Source organism: Myotis davidii, unplaced genomic scaffold (genome assembly GCF_000327345.1).
Source record: "Myotis davidii unplaced genomic scaffold, ASM32734v1 scaffold323, whole genome shotgun sequence".
Taxonomy (NCBI): Eukaryota; Metazoa; Chordata; class Mammalia; order Chiroptera; family Vespertilionidae; genus Myotis; species Myotis davidii.
The window spans coordinates 5,016,811-5,037,092 of record NW_006295491.1 but is presented as its reverse complement, the minus strand read 5'-3'; the positions used below and the strand labels follow the sequence as shown (position 1 = coordinate 5,037,092).

The window sequence follows — 20,282 nt, the reverse complement described above, 5'->3', positions numbered from 1 at the left end:
AATGCTCCTGCATACAGAACCAGGACCTTTTTTTAGATCTCCTAATAGGGGCTATACTAAGAATGGCAGGCCCAGCTTGGGGCCAGAAAAGCTACTATTTTCCTTGCCATTTCTCTGTTGACATGCTCACATCTCCTGCTATATTTTCCTTTGTGTGCGGCCTAAAACTCAGCAGGATTTTTAAAGAAAAGAAGAGTACTTGTGGGAGGGAGGGAGTGGATCCAGACAAAAGGGAAGAGGCACATTTATGGCTTTATTTTCTGAGGAATACAAACCTATCGCTCTTTCCCCTGCCTGCACTTTCTAAAGGAAGCCTGCTTTGGAAGCATGGGCAGGATTACGCTCTGACCAGCTGACAGGATAGGGAAAAGAGCATTTTAAAGTGTTTGGGACCTGTGAAGTCTGTAGAAGGGTTTGGCTAATTCTGCTCTGGGAGTCAGGATCATTCACTAACAGAAAATGCCTCCCCAGTATTACAGTGGGTGGTCATCTGCCTTATCCCCCAGAGGTGGCAGGGAGAGGGCTGGATGAGAAGGGACTGGTCAGCTCTGCTTTGCTGGGAAAGCAGGGGTGATAGTGGAACATGTCTGAAAAGGTTTTAATTCACATTTTTTTTTATTTTAAAAATCACTTTGCATTAAGAGGTTAAACTTTGCATTACCCTTTAAAAAAATATAATAAAATGGCTAGCATTTCTTTTGGCCTAACTGGAAACTAAAAGAGAGGCTTCAGAATAAGTGATAAAGGAAAAAGAAAATTACAACGTATGTTACTGCAACTGGATAATTAGTAAAAGTTAATTATTTAATCCATGAACCAGAAGTGGTTAAATTATAACTTGACCATAAATAAAATCCTACTTTCATAAATATTAATTTCCACTCTGTCCGTTTTGACTCACTACTTTCAATGATCTCAAGATTCAAAGCAAGCTTTCTCTCTATCAAAATTGTTTACTAAAACCAACCAGACATATCCCACACGTACAGAAACCAACAACAGATCACATGAATGCTGTCACATTCTACCAGACCTCTGATGTTGGACTTGACAAACTTGATTTAGAATTCGTTTTACAACCAGTGGCTGTACAATTGTGCCATTCAGATGGTAAAGTATTAATCTCTCCTGATCCCCCCTCACCTGCTCCAGAAGGCGATCTTTTGTGCCACAACCTGCGATGATTTGGATTAGAAGAAGGGAGCTGTGTGGTATACCAAAAACATTGGACCAGGAGCCCACAGATCCACCATCCAGCTTCATCACCTTACTGGCTGGGCATCTTTGGGCAAGTCACTTAACTTCCCTAAGCACGTGAGGCTTACCATCACCAAAACATGGGGAAATACTGTCTTCCACATAATGTGTGAAAGTGCTATAGAAATTGCAATGAGCATTACCATCACCCATCACACCACTGATTGTGATCGATGCAAGTGATAGATGAACAGAAACTTGGTAACTTGCCTGAGGTTACATGGTTAGAAAGTGGCCGAACAAGGGTTCCCAAGCAGGCATTCTGCCTCTTAACCGGCCTGGGCCTCTCTGGACCAGCCACTATTTGCAGTAATATTTGACTTGGCAATTAGTGGTGATTTCTTTGGTTCTTTTCTTTTATAGCTTCTGCATTTATTAAATACTTAGAAAGGTCTTCTCTACTTGGAGAATATATATTTTTTTAAAACCATGTTTTCTTTTGGTAATTCTGTAATTATATTTCAAAGTTTAAATCTTTGAAATACCCAGAATTTATTTTGGTGGATAGTAAGAGTTTGGATTCAGCTTTGTTTTCCAGATGGCTTCCCAGTTGTCACAATAACTTCTGTTGAATAATCTAACCTCTCCTCACTGATCTGAAATGCCAACTTTATTATACACAAAATTCTCATATTATTTGAATCTATTTCTTGACTTTCTGTTGACAATCAGTAAACAAATACACAGCCTATTTAATTACTGTAGCAGTATCATATGTTTAACCATTTGGGAGAGCTAGTTGCCCTCGTTATTTTTCTTTCCCAGAATTTTTCTGGCTGTCCTTTAGAAACTCAGAATCATCAACTGGTATTTCTGCTAGGATTGTGTTAGATTTATAAATTAATTTAGGGAAAACTGATGCCATTAGGAGGTTGAGTCCTCTGCTGAATAACATCCATGAATGTGTGTACTTCTGTGTTTGGTTCGTCTTTTACCTCCTCCCCACCTTTGTTTGGTGAGCTCCTATAACAGTTTAAAGTTTTGCTCATATAAGTCTTCCTTTATTACATTTACTCCAGGAGTTAGGAACGTATTCCTACCTGGTTAATGTTATCACATGTATGCATTATTTAAAGCAGATGTGGTAACAGAAACTGTTAGCTACAATACTTATGAAGTGTCATTCATTTTTGTTTGGTTATGTGCTCTGTTCTTGAAACCTTGGCAAACTCAGGTGTGAAAACATCACTGGAACCAACGCCACATGACATGCTTCTTTTCAACTCCTGTTAAGACATACTTTTCTCCAAAAATGTTTTAGCATGAATACAGAACTTGTTAGAGTTTTGGAAATCTTTGCTCTATGTCAGTTCATCTTAAATTTTGGGAGTACATAGAGCCTAGTAGTATTATATTACAAAGTAACAATTTTTACTGAACTAAAAAACACAAAACTTACCTCCCAAATTCATTCCGGCTTGAAGACATTTCTGAAGTCTGCAGGCAGGACAATTCTTCCGTCGAATCTTATCAATGATGCAATCATTTCTTCCAGCACATAAATAGTTGTGTTGCCCTGCATAAAATAAAATTAAAAAAGTAACTATTAAAACAAAGATTATTATACTGATATAAATTACTAACATGCATACTCAGCATACTCAGAATATAAAATTTCCCTTTTCCTTCCTTGAAATCTCCTTTTCAAAGAAGCAGAAGAGAAACAGGATTTATGGGTAATACAGGCACAGGGATGGTCAGCTGAACACAGATGAGACTTTGGATTACAGATAATCAGATTAACACTACGTTTGTTCATTTCCAAAAGGTCCTCATTCATATAAGGAGAGCTGCTCTCCCCCACTGTTTAAATATTTTGATAGCTACATGCAGCTTTCAGATGTGCAAATTATATGCAGGGATCACAACAATACTGTTCTGAATGAAGGTCCTGCCACAGCTGTTTAATCTGCCATGCCTACAAACAGTTTACAAATGTGATTTCAACCAGAAAACTTTCAAATTATACAGTAATTATTGCACATGTTTAACTTCCATTCTGCTGACGAAACTGGAAAAACATTCACATGTGGGAATATGTTTAGAGAGTGGCATCTACTGGCAACAGGTAAACTTGTAGCCTAGCTCTATCACTCATTTATTTATACAAAAAAATATCTACAAAACATCCAGTAGGTATCAGGTACTATTAGAAACACTAGGGATACAATAACTAATAAGATAGATATCCCTGACCTCATTAACTTTCACTCAATTGTGGGGAGATAGACAACAGATGAGGTAATTAGGTAAAATGCACAAATGTACAGCAGTACACTCTAGGGAATAAAAGAATGGAAGGGGCATATAACACAATGCAGGTTTGGGAGGGCACGGGAGGATGTTGACATTTTAGAAACAGTGCATGCGGCGGGGGGTGGCTCACTAGAAGGTGATTTTAAATGAAAGGTCTGAAGGAAATGAATGTGCTGTATGGATACACCAGGCAGTGGAAAAAGCAAATGAGGTGGGGGCAGGGGTGGGGAGGCTGCTTGGCATGTTTAAGCAATAGCCAAGTGGAAAAGAGGAGAATGATTGAGTGGAAATAAGAGGAGATGAGGAGAAGAAGCTAAGGTGAGTCTGCTCCTGTAGGGCCTTATAGGTCACATTTGACTGACTTTTACCCTGAGTGAGACAGGAAGCCACTAGCGTAGAGGGCTCTGAACAGGGAAATGACCTGATGTGGTTTAAATTTGACAGGATCCGCTGTCTGCTGTTTTGAGCATTGACTTCAGTGGGCTAGGGGAGGGAGCAGGGGAGGAGGTTGTAATCCAAGGGTGGGTCAGTGGGGTAGCAGTGACTGTGGTGAGAAGTGGTCAGGGTCTAGATGCATTTGAAACTCAACAGCTACTAGGATTTGCGGATCGGCTAGAGGAAAAGCGTAGTTAGAGGCATTAAGATGCTTAGGCTGAACAATTAAAAAAATAGAAATGCCACAAATCAAAATGCAGAACACAGGAGGAGCATGTGATTTACAGGTAACTGTCAGTTTGAGAGGCCTGAGAGGTATCTATCTAAGTACAGGTGTCAAACTGGCAGTGGAATACACAGGTCTGGAGTTAGGGAGAGGTCTGGGCTGGAGATGGAATCAGCTTGTGGCCATTATTTTAAGCCAGGGGTGGGGAACCTTTTTTCTGCCAAAGGCCATGTGGATATGTATCACATCATTCTCGGATGATGCAAAATTATCAACTTAAAAATTAGCCTGCTATATCTGGTCAAACATTTAATTAACTCACCCTTAATGCTTTTGCAGGGCCAGACCAAATGATTATTTTGCACTTCATATTGCCCCTGGGCTGGTCGTTCCCCACCTCTGAATAAGCCATGAGATTGGATGAGACCATATGGAGAGTGGGCAAAACTGGGAAGAGAAGGGTCTGAGGACTGAGGCCAGGGTCCCTGCAAACATGCAGACAGGAGTCCAGGGAGTGAACAGGCTCAAAGCACTCCCTTCAGCCTAGTGCCACTACACTCCCTTGGTTGAGAATTATACTCAATAAAACAATGTGCAGTCCTTAATGCAATTAAAATAATTTAATCCAGAGTACATTCTCAGTAACACAATGGCAAATATTAGTAATAATAATAAAATGCTAGCAACAGCATAGGGAAATCTATCAAAGTGAAGAAATGAAACCCCACCATTATAGTAATCTAATGACTTATTTAAAAAATGAAGGCTCTAAGTGAATATGATGAGGTACAGATAATTTACACAAAGGAAATCAAGAGGTAAAAACTGTAACTGTGGAACAGCATTAAGTAATTTAAAGTATGTGTGGTTGGAGTCCCAAAAGGAAATGAGAGAATAGGTGAGAAAAAATATGTGAAGATTTCCACATTTGAATAAAACCACCACTTGAAAATCCAGAAAGCTTAGCAAATGCCCCAAAAGATAAATACCAAAAGAATACCACAAACAAACAAAAATCTAAAACAACCCACTATGACAGAAAATAGTGAAATTTCTAAAAAAAATTTAAGACTTAAAAGCAGTCAAAGCAAAACCAAAAAAATTACACAAAAGAGAACAAGACTAAGAGTAATAACTGATTTAAACAAATAAAGCTAGAAGATAACACATAATATCTTTAAAGACTGTCAATTCAGAATAACCAATGAAAACTTTATCAAAATGAAGGTGAAATAAAGACATTTTAGGATAAAGCTAAGAAAACCTGTTGCGAGCAGAATCACATTATAAGAAATGAAAAAGGAAGTTCTTCATGCAGAAGGAAAATACCAGCTAGAAACTAAGATGTACAGAGAGGGTCCTGCTTGGCTTCCTGACCCTGGATTAAGCTGTCCCTGCCTTTCCCAGAACCCTCTGCTGCTTCTTTGCAAATAAATCCTCAGAGCTCTTTTCCTTGATGTGTATGTGGAGAAGGGACTGAAAGGTATGCTACTGGAGATGAGGCAGAAATGATTTGTACACATGGATCTTTTGTGAGCCTCTTAAAAGCCAGAAGGCCTTGGGTGGGTTTGTGTCTACATGCAACATACTGCATGAACATGTAAATTCTGTATGTCATACAAGTATTTAACTTATCGGTAACCATGCGTTCCTTCTTTCAGCATTATTCACTAGCAACTATCTGCCAGGCAGTATGCTGTTTGTACCACATCTCTCCTTTCTCCATTACCTTATAGACAGATTCTTCATGATGTCCAGCGGAGGGTCACAGTGCCCATCCATGGGTACTAGGACTTCTGTACAAAAGTTTCATTTTAAATGAATATTTTGGAATCTTCAAATCATAGCCCATTTACTTTAAGCTGTGATTTCTCTCCATGTTGTGGATGGATGCACTTTTTTCCTTTGGAGAATCCGTTACAGTGCTTGCTACCAGCTAGTTAGAACTTTCTCTAAATTTTTATGAGAGGAACTTGAAAATTGTGGGACATTTGTATTTCCCCTATAAGTTTTTGATTTATTTAGTTTCCAACTTTTTGTACAGATTCTTGAGTATTAGTGTATTTACATTGATAAATAGGTTGTGAGTTTTTGGACGTAGGGGTGGGGGAGTAACTGGATCATATTTTTAGCCAACCGCATGGCTAGTGCAGCAAACGTAAACAAAGCTTGGATCAGAGGCATCGGATACAGTAATGCTGCATTATTATTTTTACTGATGCTTTTATTACTGATATTTTATCTTTTTTTATTGGTGTGAAAGATAATGAATTCTGTGGCTTACTTTTTTTTTTAGCATATATTTTGATTTCAGAGAGAGGAAAGAAGTGGGAGAGAGAAACATCAATGATGAGAGAGAATCATTGATGGATTGTCTCCTGTACACCCCCCACTGGGGATTGAACCCGCAACCCAGGCATGTGCCCTTGCCCGGGAATCAAACTGTGACCTCTAGGTTCATGGGTGGATGCTCAACCACTGAGCCAGGCCTTATTTTTCACAGAATGGAAAAACTCCAATGATTGGTCACTTTGCATAGCTGTATCTCTATTCACATATACAGACATACAGGTCAGTCCCGCATCCCTTGCACCATACTCAGAGACATCCTATAGCTCAGGACGGGCAGTGCTGGGAGCTGCCAGCAGTCCCTTGCCCAGCTGAAGGTCAGCCCGAGGTTGAGGCAGTACTGAGCACATCTTCCCAATACCTCTTTATGTTTGACCTCAGGAAGGAGTCCTGTCCCTGCCTTTCTCTGGCTCCGCTAATTTCATATTCAGTGACATATACAGATATGCACACATCCTTCAACTCCACAGCAATGTTCTGCACCCCTAACTCTATGTGGAAAAATCTGCTCTCCTCTTTTATCTCACCTGGGAGCTAAGTCATAAGCATGGTTGAAAATGAGGGTAGCCCCTTTCATCAAGTAAAATGCTCAAGTTTTCAGGTAAAATTACATATGGAAAGAAACAGGTTCTAGAAACCCTAAAACTATGAAGAACACCTACAAACAACTTTTAGAATCTTTAAAGAAAGGAGCAGGCATTAACCAGGCAGGAGATTAAAGTGATTCTAGACTAATTGGAATGCCTCAAATTCTATGTTTTGACTTACCAAGACACTTTGGGAGCACAGCCCTTTTTATATCGGGGGAAGGGTTGGCTAACTGGAGAGAATAAGAATTGACATTGGCCCCTGTCCAGCACCCCAGGTCCTTTCCCGTCTCTCCAAAGAAACTGTGCCTGGGGCCTCAGATTAGGCTTCTAGAGGGGGACCACTTCTGTCCCCCACCCCATGATGTTTCCTCCTCAGAGGGATACCATATTCCAGGCACCCCCTTCCCCCCTTTCCTCACACGGCCTTGCTGAGTAAGTCTGAGAAGAATAAATCTGACCTGATTGCCTCCTTGGTCCCCTCTTCCTGGAGGAGGAGGACTCCCCTGGGGGCAGATGCAGCCTCCAGTCTTGAGGAGCCTCTACCTGTATCTAAGTCTAGAGCTTAGGTAGCAGGCCCCCACCTATCTTGCTCTTACCACTCAGCCATGTCCTTTACCTTAGTTCCCCACCCCAAAGTTGATATTTTGTCGTATACCAGCCACTGTCTGTTTTGTCTCTCAGCTTGTTCAGAACCTGGGGGGAGGTTTGGCAATATTTCACAGGTGCCTTAGAGATGAAGAGAGAGCCCACAGCACCAGAGCCCCTGCCACTCCACAACAGGGAAAAATACCAAGCAACTTCCCAAGACTGGATCCAGAAACAAGGATCCTGTGGTTCCCCCGCCCCCTTCCTGGAATGTCTCTCCCCGATTCCTGATGCCCCAGGTCTGCAAGTGTGGAAAGGCAGGGAACCCCGAGGAGGTGGTCACTGTGGGAATAGAACTGTGACAGTTAAGACTTATTTCAAACTCTTTTCTGTTGTTGTTTTCCTTTAAAAAAAACAAGCTATCAAGAAATTTCAGAATCTTTTCCTTTAAAACATTATTTTCATGCTTACCATATTATGTGACATGTAATTTTATTTTTCACATTTAACTCAAAGTCTTTATTTTACAAATAAGAGAATCGCCTTCTTCAGGCCATAAAGATGCATGAATATCCTTCTGGCGCCTTCTGTCTGTAGCCCATGTTTGAACTCTGACATTGCTTTCTGATTTTTCATGTTGAGGATCCTACTTCCCATGGGCTAAAGAGCACCTTAGAATATAGGGCAAGAATTTGTGCTAGATTCTTGATAAGTTCATTTGAACTGACCTCACATGATTGAAATGCACAGGAAGGAATAAGCTTGGTGAGACCGAGCCATTCTCCTGAATCAGATCTAACATAGTGGCCTTTCTGTTCCTTAATTACTCAGCTTGTACTGCTGCAAATTCCCCAAACATACGCAAGAATACTCACATCCAGGGACAAACAAAAAAACAGCCTCTAGCATAATAACAGAAAACAAACCACAAACTGTACTCTTTGTGAATTAATATTCATTTCTGTTTTCCATCATTATAAGTATGGAGAGTCCTGTATGTAGAACGAGGGGACACACTGGGTGAGCTCTAAGATTCCGTCCGGTTCTAACATAAATCACAACCCCCTATTATTGGTGGCTATTATTTATCATTTCCACCCACTATCACCTATTTTTGTAGTAGTTGAGCATGAATATATAAGAGAATTTAACTAAAAGAGATAATAGCTTAGAAAACAGTTGAATGTTTATCATTTCCTGAATGATATATTGTTCAATAATGTGTTATATGCCCAAAGCCATTAGCAAGCCTGACGGTTTTGTTGTTGTTACTTTTCATGAAAACATGGGGATTCTGCACTTTAGCAGGAAACCAAACTTTGAAGAGTCCTCTTCACTTAACTTCCCCTGATGGACACTCAAGAATAACCAGACTTTATGCACAATGTAAGTTTCCTTCTTCAAAAAATGCACTCATTTTCAGAAAGGCAATGTCACCAAATTGCTCTCCAAATTAACTTGTTTGAATCCCTCTTTCATTTTTAAAGATCTATTTGTTGTCCTGCTAGAGGATTTTTTTTTTCTTCAAGCAGTTGACAACTGCCCAGCAACAGCAGCCTGTGTTTGCAGTCACTATTTTGGGCTACATCACATGTCACTTACATAACCTTGTTTAACTGCTCTTGAACCAGTTCGAACAACCTGGGAAACAGATTAGGGCAGTCCCAGCAAATTCCTGCACTGCAGATTCTGATGGGTGATTTTCCCTTCCCCCACCCCATCTTATAATGTTGCAGGGTGAGTAAGAGGGTGTCCAACAAGAACTGGTTATTCATTGTCAGAGCAAGCTAAAATAATTAACTTCCTTTGCTTGGTTTGAACCAGTCCAGTCTGCCCGTAATAAACCCATATGAGCAGGGCTCCCCTGCTGCTGGGGTTTATGAGTGAGCCTGGATTAACATGCTTTCAAGTGCCAGGGGGAAAACTCACTGGAGAAGTAAGTATAGGTTGCCTTTGCCACCTTGAAACACAGATCTTTTGTAGTTCTGTTTTCAGGATTCTAAGATTTTAATTTTTTCGGTGTGGTGTTTCAAGAGCTCTTTCCATGTGGGTAAGCACAAAGTTCCCAGATAAACATTCTTCTCACTGGGAAAGGTGTTCGTCTTTTATTTACGAAAATATGTAACTTCTAATTATCATAGAAGTTAAGCTTTGGGTGCTCTGCATATTTTAGTGAAAGATAATAAAAGAAAATATTATATGACAAAAACCAAGTGCTTGCTATAAGCTTTTAACCTTGAGAAACATTGATTAGGATGTGAATAAGAAAAGACAAGCAAGTTATCAGCAAGGAACAAGGAACATTTTTTCAGGAGGAGTGACTCGCGTCCCACACGCATTCAATAGTAGGAATTTAACAGAGTTGCACTTCACTATGCAAAAACATCTGTTATCTAGATAAACTAGTAAGTTATTCAGGGCAGTGGGTAGGGAAGTAACATTTGTTGAATTCCTGTTATGTGACAGGTGTTTTACCAATCATAGAATTTAGTCTTTAATTTAAAAATCCTTTGGGGGTGGACCATGTAAGATAGGTCATATCATCCCTGTTTTGTCAATGAGGGCACATGCAGGTTCCATCAGTGGCCAGCGTGGCTGGGATGCATACTTGGAGTGGTTTCATTACGGCACCGACTCTTTCTACAACTCCACACAGATTTAAAAAGTATCCTTAAGAATCTTTGCAGTAAAACATTTAGGCTGCTGAGTTACTTGGACACTGAAATACCACGAACCACTATGAAACATGGGAGAGGAAACTGCATGAAATGAGGCAAACCTACAAGCTAAGCCTCAGCTGAAATATGCATGGATGGCAGCCTCATATACCCCCTCAGCCACCACTTTCTGCCCGATCCAAAATGTACTTACTTCTAAGCCCCAGGCCTCGAAGCAGACACGTACACAGCCCTGCGGAATTGAAAGTGTCTCTGTGTTGGGTCCTTAATTATCACATTTCATCCTTTTTTGCCCAACCGGCAAATCCACCGAGATCTCAAAAGAGAAAACAAGGCGCAGACAGACACAGGGACTCTTGTTCAGCCACTGAGCTCACACTGTTTATTATGAGTTGAAGGTCTCCACACAGCTCAGTGGGCCTTATTTGCCACCTCAGGCTCAGTCTGGTGTCCAAGGACCCAGGAGTTCTCAGACCAGGTAAGAGCTGCACTGGTGGTGGCAGAGGACGACTGCATCACACCTGTCTAGCGACAATCTGCATCTCTGCTAGAAAAATACTGTGAAACCATTTGATATGAAAACTTTTGCGCGCGCACACACACACACACACACACACACACACACACGGAATTAGCCTAGTTCAGGTACTAGGGGGCATATATTAAAGAGATTCTCTCTCCCTCCTTGATCCCCTAGCCACCTAGTTCCCCTCCCTAAAGGCAACCACTGTTGTCAGTGTCCCTGTATCTGGGACACTTTTTTTCTTTATCGACAATAAATATATTCTGTTTGCTAAGTTCGGCCCTATCAGTGCAATCTGTCTGTTCTTTTACTAATTAATTCAACAAATTATTATTAAGTGGCTATTACATGCCAGTTACTATGATCAGCACATGAGTTAGACATGAATGAGACCGATTCCTATCCGTCATGGCTGTGCGTGGTCTAGTGTGAGAGACAGGGGTCTATGCAGCTCGAACCCCAGGGCAAGAACAGCACAAGGGGCAGCCTGCGGCAGGGACACGGGAGAGGACAGGATCGCCTCGGCAGTCAGAAAGATCTTCCTAGAAGAAACGATGTCCGGCCAGCTTCTTGAGGGGTGGTTGTTGATGGAAAGGGAGTCAGAGGAGTTTTCTTACTAGAGAAAGAACAAACTACAGAAGGAATGTTGTATTTAGAGATGCGTGAGCTCGGTGTGCCTGGAGCACAGGGAGTGTATGAGGAGGCAGTACAAGTAAGACTGCTATGCCATGCTCTGTAGTCTGGGCATGAGTGTTAGGCAACGGGGAAGCCGTTCCAGGGCTAACTGGTGTTCCAGGAAGTTCACTCTGGCAGCTCAGAGGAAGATATCCTGGAATCATGCTCAGAACTCAGATGGCTTTTTCGGAAGCAGGTGGTTAGGAGGGACAATTTCCCATCCATCAACCTCCTTTCTGCTACTCCCTAGCCCCAAATGTGTTCTTTCCATATCTTAATTGCTTCAACATCCACTCATCATCCAAGTGACAATAGCTAAAACCACGTATTTCTTTCTGGTCCTCCTTGGTCATATTTCACACCTTTTCGATTTTATAACAAAGTTGTTGACTTCTGCCCCTTTGAGGCCCCATCAGTACCTCAAAGAAGCAGATAATGGGTATGCTTGAGATAAAAATGGCAGGGTTGGAGTTACCTACTTAGCTTGCCAAAGCAGAGTAAATATTTTCTTTTTTAACATTCTAAACAGGCCAGTCCCCTTTGTCCAATTATTCCCAATAGAAATGACTCACAATATTAGTATTTTTGAATCAAAATTCTTGTACTCATGAGGGAAAAGTGGTACAAGATGTAAGTCTGTGTACACTAGAACCTGGAGTTGAAGATTGGAATCAGATGAGAGAGGGAGGAGGAGAGAGAAACTGTGGGAAATCATTGTATGAAGTAAGACAAGCTGTCAGCTGAGAATGAGGAGGGGTGGATGAGGGACCAGATCATAAGTTGTCCAGAGCAGCCCTGGGAATGTGACACAGCATGACATGGAAGTGACGAGGACTGACATGTATTAAGTATAGACTACACTGTAAGCTCCTAGGCTGGGAAAGTTATATTATGATCATATTTAACATTTATGACGACTTTTTTGAGAGGTACTATTACCATCCTAGTCTGGCCAAGGAAATGAGCAGCTGTCCATGGTGCTTCCCACAGCCAATGGTGACACAAAAATTTGAACCCAGGTCTCACAAAAGCCCCTGCTCACTGGGCAAGTCACTCCAAAGTCATCCTGCAATCCTAACATGCACATAAAGATCTAATTCTAGCTTTCTAAGAAAACTTTGTTCTTACACATTTTAACCTTGTACATTTGACTATTTGACTAAATTGCTTAAAATCAAAGCATTTCCCATTTAGAAAATAGCTTAGCCCTTATTTACAGCTGAAACTCAGTACAAGAAAAGTTCCAATGTAGTTCACAATGTCCTAATGGGCTTTGGGCAGGACACATGTGGGTTCCACCCAGACTCGGTCACTTATCAGCTATGTAAAGCTGAGCAAGCCATTTAACCTTGTATCTTCTCATCCGTAAAGTTAGGGTAAAAAAAAATATCTCACAGGGGATTATGAAGACTAAAAGCAACAGTCTGTTTAAAAAGCCTAGCACGGTGCCTGGAACACAACAGGCGTCCCACCAACCTTCTGCTCTTCCCCAGAAACAGAGCCCTGCGCCTGGAGCAGCCCACCTGGTTCCCACCTGGCCTCACCGCTCCCTCCCTGCACCAGCTGGGCTAGCCAGCCTCATGATGCTTTAGTGCCCCCATCTGTACGCGGGACAGTGATGGCACCTCTCCCTTAGGGCAGTGTTTGGTCCTGCCCAGCCCAATCTTGACTTTGAACAGGAAGGATCTTGTCCCTGTTTCAAATCTTGGACCCCTGTGTAAGTCACTTTTCAGCTAATTGTGCTTGTATTTCAGGTTTGCTTTCTGCTAACTGGGCGTATGCCTCCTTTACGTGTCCCACTGCCTGTACTGCAGCTTGCACAGTATCCCCCATTCTTATACGACCAAAGTCCCCACACCCTGGCTCCCAAGACTGGGCTCTGACACCTGCCTTTCCCGAGAGCCCACCTGTCTCCTCCTGCACCAAACACTTTCATGATGTCCTCCCCAGATTACATGGGCTTCTCACTCTGTCTTCTAGATTGTACCTTCTGCTGGCACCTGTGTCCATGGTCCAGTTCTTGATCCACCTTGGGGACCAGGACTAGGTTACTATCCCAGGCCTTTCCAGTTGGTCCCATCATTGCATTCATTAATTTCCAAAGACATATTTTCTTTCTCTGATTCCTGTCACTATTTCTCTTACACAGAAGAGCTAAGACACATATGGAAATAAATACCATTTTTATTTCCAACTATACTATGCTTTTTTTCTCTCTCTCAAAATCAAGAGCTTGTCATGAGAAACATACAAAAACTGCTTTATTGATCAATAAGAAAATATGTAGATTTACAAATGGATTGCCTATCATTGCAGTCATCTGTAAAGGAGAGACACATATATTCTTTCTAGTGTCTTATGTAATTGGAACTTGCCAGCTGATTTTTAGCTCATTCAGAGAAACTAAGCAGGCCTGTGGCAGGTGCTCCCAGCCCTTAAGTGTCTGGGCCCTTCCCTGGTCCTCCAGGTCTCCCACCTTCAGGTTTCATCTTAAGGCTAGAAGTTCCTAGAATGTTCCAGCCCTTCCCTATTCCTACTCCACAATCCATGATGCCTCCTCAGCTTGCTCAAAGCTGCACAATGTTATCTTCTTGGACAAGAGTTTCCCTACCGGGCCCCAGATCACAAAGTCAGCAAAGCCAGGCCCTCTGTTCTGCACCCTCCTCTCTGTGGAGGAGAGTCTGGAGGGTCTACTTCAAGAGGATGGTCCCTTTTTGCTAACAGAAAATGAAGTGGGCAGACAGAAGTCTGCCTTGGTATGATGCCTGGCTAACTCTGAAATTTTAAAATCCTCTCCAGTGGGGCATGGACCCAAGCCCAGAGCACTACAGCAAGGTATTCTGCTTCCTCATTTGTCAGTGTTTCTATGCAAACTCCTAATGGGGAAAAAGAACTGCAGCTTGAAGCAGGGCTGGCCTTGGTTTTGGCCCCCCATCTCGGTTGCTTTCCCAGGCACCTGTCTGACATTGCTGGTGTGCCCTTACTGGTCCCCATCCTTTGTCCCTGTAATATACGGTTTAAGCTCTACGAACCATGGGCATAGCTCCAACATGCCAATTGTTTACCTGGATTCTCATTTTTATGCCCTGGTCCATCTGTTACATGGTCTCTGAGGCCTCTTGCCAACCACTTGCCTGGACTGAGGTTGGGGATTACTATGCCCCTTTGACTCTTGAACTTATTCCAATTTGTCCTAAGGACAGTACTGTACCATGAAAATGAAGAAACCCTGAGATATAACAGTGCAAAGCAATCACAAAATCACAATGTGGATTTTAAGCCTTTCTATCCACAAGTACTGATAAATTATTACTTTCATATATATATGAGCTTTTTCATATATAGGTTCCTCTGTAAATCACTACCTTGTTGGTCATCCTGGTGAAGTCACAGCCTTTCCAAATCCCTCTTCTTAACTATAAAATGCAGAGATGGGATTGGATGATCTCTATTGTGTTGATCTCTCTATCTCTGTTTCTATGGTCTTGAGAGAAACAGCGAAGGAAAAGATATAAAGTCACCACTAGAAAGACTAGGCAGTAAATAGGGCAATGCAGACTCACCCTGTCTCCTGTGTAAGTACACAGTGCAACTGGCAAAGCCATACTAAGAGCAAACTGCTAAAGACAGGAGAGCAAGCTGTAATCACCGTCTTCACCCGACAAAGAGTCTCAGAATTGCAAATCAGTTAAGAGAATTAAAAAGCAGTCACTATGGCCTTTGATGAGAAAAGTAGTCAAAGATAAGGAAAATTACTTTTTCGGAAATACTTCTAAGCAAAGTACCCTAGGAGATAAAAGCCTAAGAAAAGGAAGATTGTGTACATACGTGTATAGATATGTATTCATAAATATATTTTAAATAACTGCAACAGTGTTGAAAGTTAGCAAGAGATCACAGTCTAATCAAAGCTATCTTCTCAAAAAAAAATCTAGAAATCTTCATTAGGTGTTTCAAGATTAAAAAAAAAAAAAGTAGAATTGAAAGTTTCACTCCCCTTTTCCCTGCGCACTGCAGGCCCAGAAGTTTTTAAGGAGGTCATTTGTGTATTTATCTTTATGCTGCAATTATAAAACTGACTAAATGTGGTGGGGAAAATCTAGAAGCAACATTTTAAGCCCCAAAACCCTGAGATTATTACACTTGATAAGCTGTGGCTTCACTGGGAGAATATTAAAGAGGTGCTCTGTGGTTAACACCTTAGATCAAGTTACATGAGATAATGTGCCTGTAGGAAGCAGGAGGACGATAAACAAACTGCAGCTTGTAGGCCAAAAATAGCCTAGTTTTTCCCAGCTCTGAATTCCATCTGTCAAAATGAGGTGGATGGCATTCACCAGATAGCAGCAGTGCACAGAGAGCTGAACTGATTCAATCTTCTGGGGGACTTTGTTTTGTTATTCATAATAACAACTAACCATCAATTAATGAAATTGTTTGTATTATGAAGGCGTGGCCATTATCATCAGCCTATTCTTCCTCCCTTCTAGAGACTAAAGTCAGAGCACTTTGACACCCTCTCTACATGTCTGAGGCCCCTCTCTAAGACCCTGACTCAGTATCACCTTTCCTGAAACTTTCACTGACCTTGAATGATAGCTCTCCTGTGTCTGAAACACCCTCTGAAACATCCAACCTACAGTGGCTGAGAACTATTGCGAGTTGGGCCCCATAGCACTATTATCTCAATTAAGATGTGCAAGAATACCATACGCTATTAAAATTACTCCCACTCTATGTTCTTATTGCCCTGGCAAATTCTTACCAGCAATTATCGCTTCCTTCCCTTTGTAAGGCAGGGTGTCTGGATGTCATTTCTTCCTGTCTATATCAGAACACCTGCAAGGCAGGGAGCAGGTCTTATGCATCAATAGAACCCCATGGTGCGTAGGACACGGCAAGTGTTAAACATCCGAGGGTAGGGCAGTTACACCCTTCCTCTCAGGAGTAAAAACTCCAGTGCCCCATTTAGCAACAGCCTCGGGCCTGGGGCAGGAACGCCTTGGTCTCAGAGGATGCACCAGCCTGTGCTGTGAGCTGCATTTCCTCCCACGGCTCTGAGGGCCCAGGCTGGCAGAGTAGTGGGAGTTAATGTTTAGAACCTTCCCTCCAGAGACTCATCATAATCCTATCACTATAGAGTAATGCAAATATATGCAGGGGGCCAAGAAAAGACCTGACAATGAGAGAGTTCATTTGAATAAAATGAACATTTAAATAAAAAATACATTTCGAATATTTTCAGTCATGTGCAACAAGAGAAACAATTAATTATCACTGAATCATAGTTTAAGTCTATGATACAAAATGATTTGTGATAAAAACAAACATATTTTCTAACTGCCTCGTTTCAGACTCTGTCCCTTTATAAAACCTGCCGTGTGACGGCATGTGTTGACTGAGCACACAATGGGTGTAAGAAAAGTATTTGCTCGTAGGAGTTCACAAAACTACACACAATGGTGATAAAATGTATTAAGTTCATTTTAAGGTATAAAATGCTAGGATGCTATTTTAAAAAAGAAAGAAATAAATGTTGGCCGGAATGTGAAGGAAAGGGAACCCTTGTGCACTGTTGGTGGGAATATAAACTGCTACGGCCACTATGGAAAACAATATAGTGGTTCCTCAAGAAATTAAAAATACGACTACTAAATGACCCAGCAATGCTGCTTCTAGGCATATATCCAAAGGAAATGAAATAATGAAATCATTATCTCTAAGAGGTATCTGTACTCCCATGTTCATTGCAGCAATATTTATAAGCCAATGTATGGAAACACCCTAAGTATCTGTCAACAGATGAATGGATAAGCAAATGTGATACATGTGTGTATATATCAGCTACCTTGATACATACACAGAGTAATATTCAGCCTCACAATTCCTGCCATTTGTGATAGTTTGGATAAACCCAGAGGGCATTATGCTAAGTAAAATAAGCCAGATAGGGAAAGGCAAATACTACATGGTATCACTTATATATGAAATGACAACATCAAAAAAAGTCAAATCATAGAAACAGAGAGAAGGATGGTGGTTGCTAGCGAGGGGCTGGGTGGCGAGGGAAACAGGGCGAAGCTGGTGCAAGGGTACAAACTTGCAGCTACAATATGAATAAGGTCTGAGGACCTAATGGTGGCTATAGCTGACACTACTGTATTGTACCATGCTAAGAGAGCAGAATTAAAGAAAAACAAAAACAAAAAGAGGTGATGGATGTGTTAATTTGATGATGGGGATCCTTTCACAATGTATACATGTATCAAATCATCATGTTGTATATTTTAAATATACTATAATTTTTGTCAATTACATTTTATTAAAGTTGAAAAATGTTATGAGGAGAAAATTAATAAGGGAAGGAGGGGAGATGGCAAGTGGTGATCAGGGAGGCTTGAGGAAGAGGCCATCTTTCACTTGGGCCTTAAAGGAGAAATGCAATTTCTATAAGCTGAGAAGGAAGAGAGAAGGACATTGATGGTTTCTGTCAGCCAAGACCATCCCTCCCTGGGTCACAGCTGCCTCAACAATGCTCCACAGCACACGGAGTGCCTTCTGCATAGGACTCACGACAAATCACTTAAGTGTACAGTAAACTCCAATGAAGTCATAGAATTAATCTGAAAATCAATATAATACAGATATCAAAAATATTAATAAAGACAATTATTGCCCAAACCAAGGAAAAGTAGAAATCATTAGACTTGATTCTAACGCCCAAGGAATGTCAAACACAAGGTGAGAAAAACTGACCCCTAAAACTTATGGAATTCTTCTGTAGGTTTGGATTTACATGATAACTCACTAAAGCGAACCAGCTTTCCACTTTAATATTTATAGTACTCTGAACTCAATAAATTTATCCCAGATGAAATTAAAGCTGAGCATTTTTATGCAACAAAGGATATGGTCTTTCACACATACTCAACCTTTAAGTCAATACAATCTAATAGTTTAGGGAAAAAAGACATTAGATTTCAGAGAGCCATTCTGCCTAAAAACACTCTAAATTATTTAAATTGAATTCTGATTAAAGCTAAAATAAAATCTTATTCAACAGGGCATGCAAGGTCCTTAGAACTTTTGCAAATGAGATCTTTGTAATTTGATTCTGTTTCATGCAGTAAAGCCATATAATGAATATGTCATGACGCTGCAGTCCCGATGGCTGTCTGTGGAATACTTTGCAACTTGCCCTTGAACTCTAGAATGGCATGGGAATGGTGCAAACCATTCTTTTTGATGTCTAAATACTATGTACTACCTGGAATCATTGAATTGAAATCTCTATTTCTTACAGAGGAAAATAGAGAGTTTCTTGTCCGTTTACTTTAGGAAATTATATCATTTTAGAGCTGGAGGGAAATAGTTCATTCCTACCTAGAATTTAACCCAAGGTCACAGAGATAACAGAGAGATGCTAGGCTAAAAAATCAGGAGAACTGGATTTGAAATCAAATTTGTCCACAATGCTCCTTGACTTAACAAAGGGGTTACATTCCAATAAACCCACTGTAAGTTGAAAATATCATATAGATACAGCATAAGGGATATAATAAAAATTATATTATAATGCCAATGTATGGTGCCAGGTGGGTACTGGAAATATTGGGGCAAACACTTTGTAAAGTATATGATTGTCTAGTTAGTATGCTATATACCTGAAACTAATAAAAATAATATTGAATGTAAACTGTAATTAAACAAAAATAAATTTTAAAAAATCATTAAGTTGAAAATGCGTTTACTACACTTAACCTACTGAACATCACAGCTTAGCCAAGGCTACCTAAAACATGCTCACAACACTTACATTAGCCCATAGTTGGGCAAAATCATCTTGGTGCTGTTACCCAATATCACAAGAGGTAAATATGTTAGCCTGGGGAAAAGATCAAAATTCAAAATGTGAAGTATAGTTTCTACTGAATACACATCACTTTTGCACCATCGTAAAGCCAGCCACTAGCTGAAGCCACTAGCTGTGTGAATTAGAGCAAGCTACTTTACTTCTTCTGGGTCAGTTTATCTGTGCCATTGTAAAAATATACACTGCCTTGCTAAACTGCTGTAAGGAACAGAAAAAAGACATATTTAAGGTGGCAAGTACAATGCTGAGCGGAGTGGGTGTGCAAGCAGCCCAGCCTTAATAAGGACGGTAAAGCTGAGTGCTGAGTCAAGCCAGATCTTCTGCACGTCAACACATCCTATTGTCTTGGTTGTTTTTATTTGCTCTGCTGTAAAAAGTATACAGAAAAATTATTCCACAATAATTTGGGTAGTTGTTTTCAACGCTAGAAACAAATGAAACAGAAAGATTTCGCAAATCATAGTCTAGGTCTAAAACGGAATGCCTTGGGCTCTGTGAGCATAATTTAGTATTTCAGGTGGACAACTGAAAGTGACCATATGAAGACTCTACTGAAGAGCTAGCTACCTGGGCCCCATCTAGAAAAGGTGAGGTCCATTGAACTGCGGGAGGCTGGGGTGGGAGATAATGAGAGGCTGGGAAATAATGGAGTGAAGCCATGGGAGACAGCAAGCAGGCCCTGGCTCTGGGAGAGAGCAGCTGCTCCAGCTGCTGGTTGGGGCTTGCCAACTGCTGGCATTAGGCATGTGGGGTGGAGGTGCTGCCAGATTCTCCACTGCTGAGGGAGAGGCTGGGCATCAATGTTTCACAGGAAATTTGATTTTTAATGCTGGCA

The 20,282-nt window shown here is 41.0% G+C and overlaps 1 protein-coding gene across 1 annotated transcript in view; it reads right to left on the bottom strand.

The window, feature by feature from the left end:
* Positions 1-20,282, bottom strand: part of NR3C2 (nuclear receptor subfamily 3 group C member 2) — a 312,431-nt gene that overhangs the window by 81,435 nt on the left and 210,714 nt on the right. Inside the window, exon 4 of the mRNA XM_006770137.2 lies at positions 2,657-2,773. Within this exon, the coding sequence (XP_006770200.1) occupies positions 2,657-2,773 (117 nt within the window). The remainder of the gene's footprint in view (positions 1-2,656; positions 2,774-20,282) is intronic.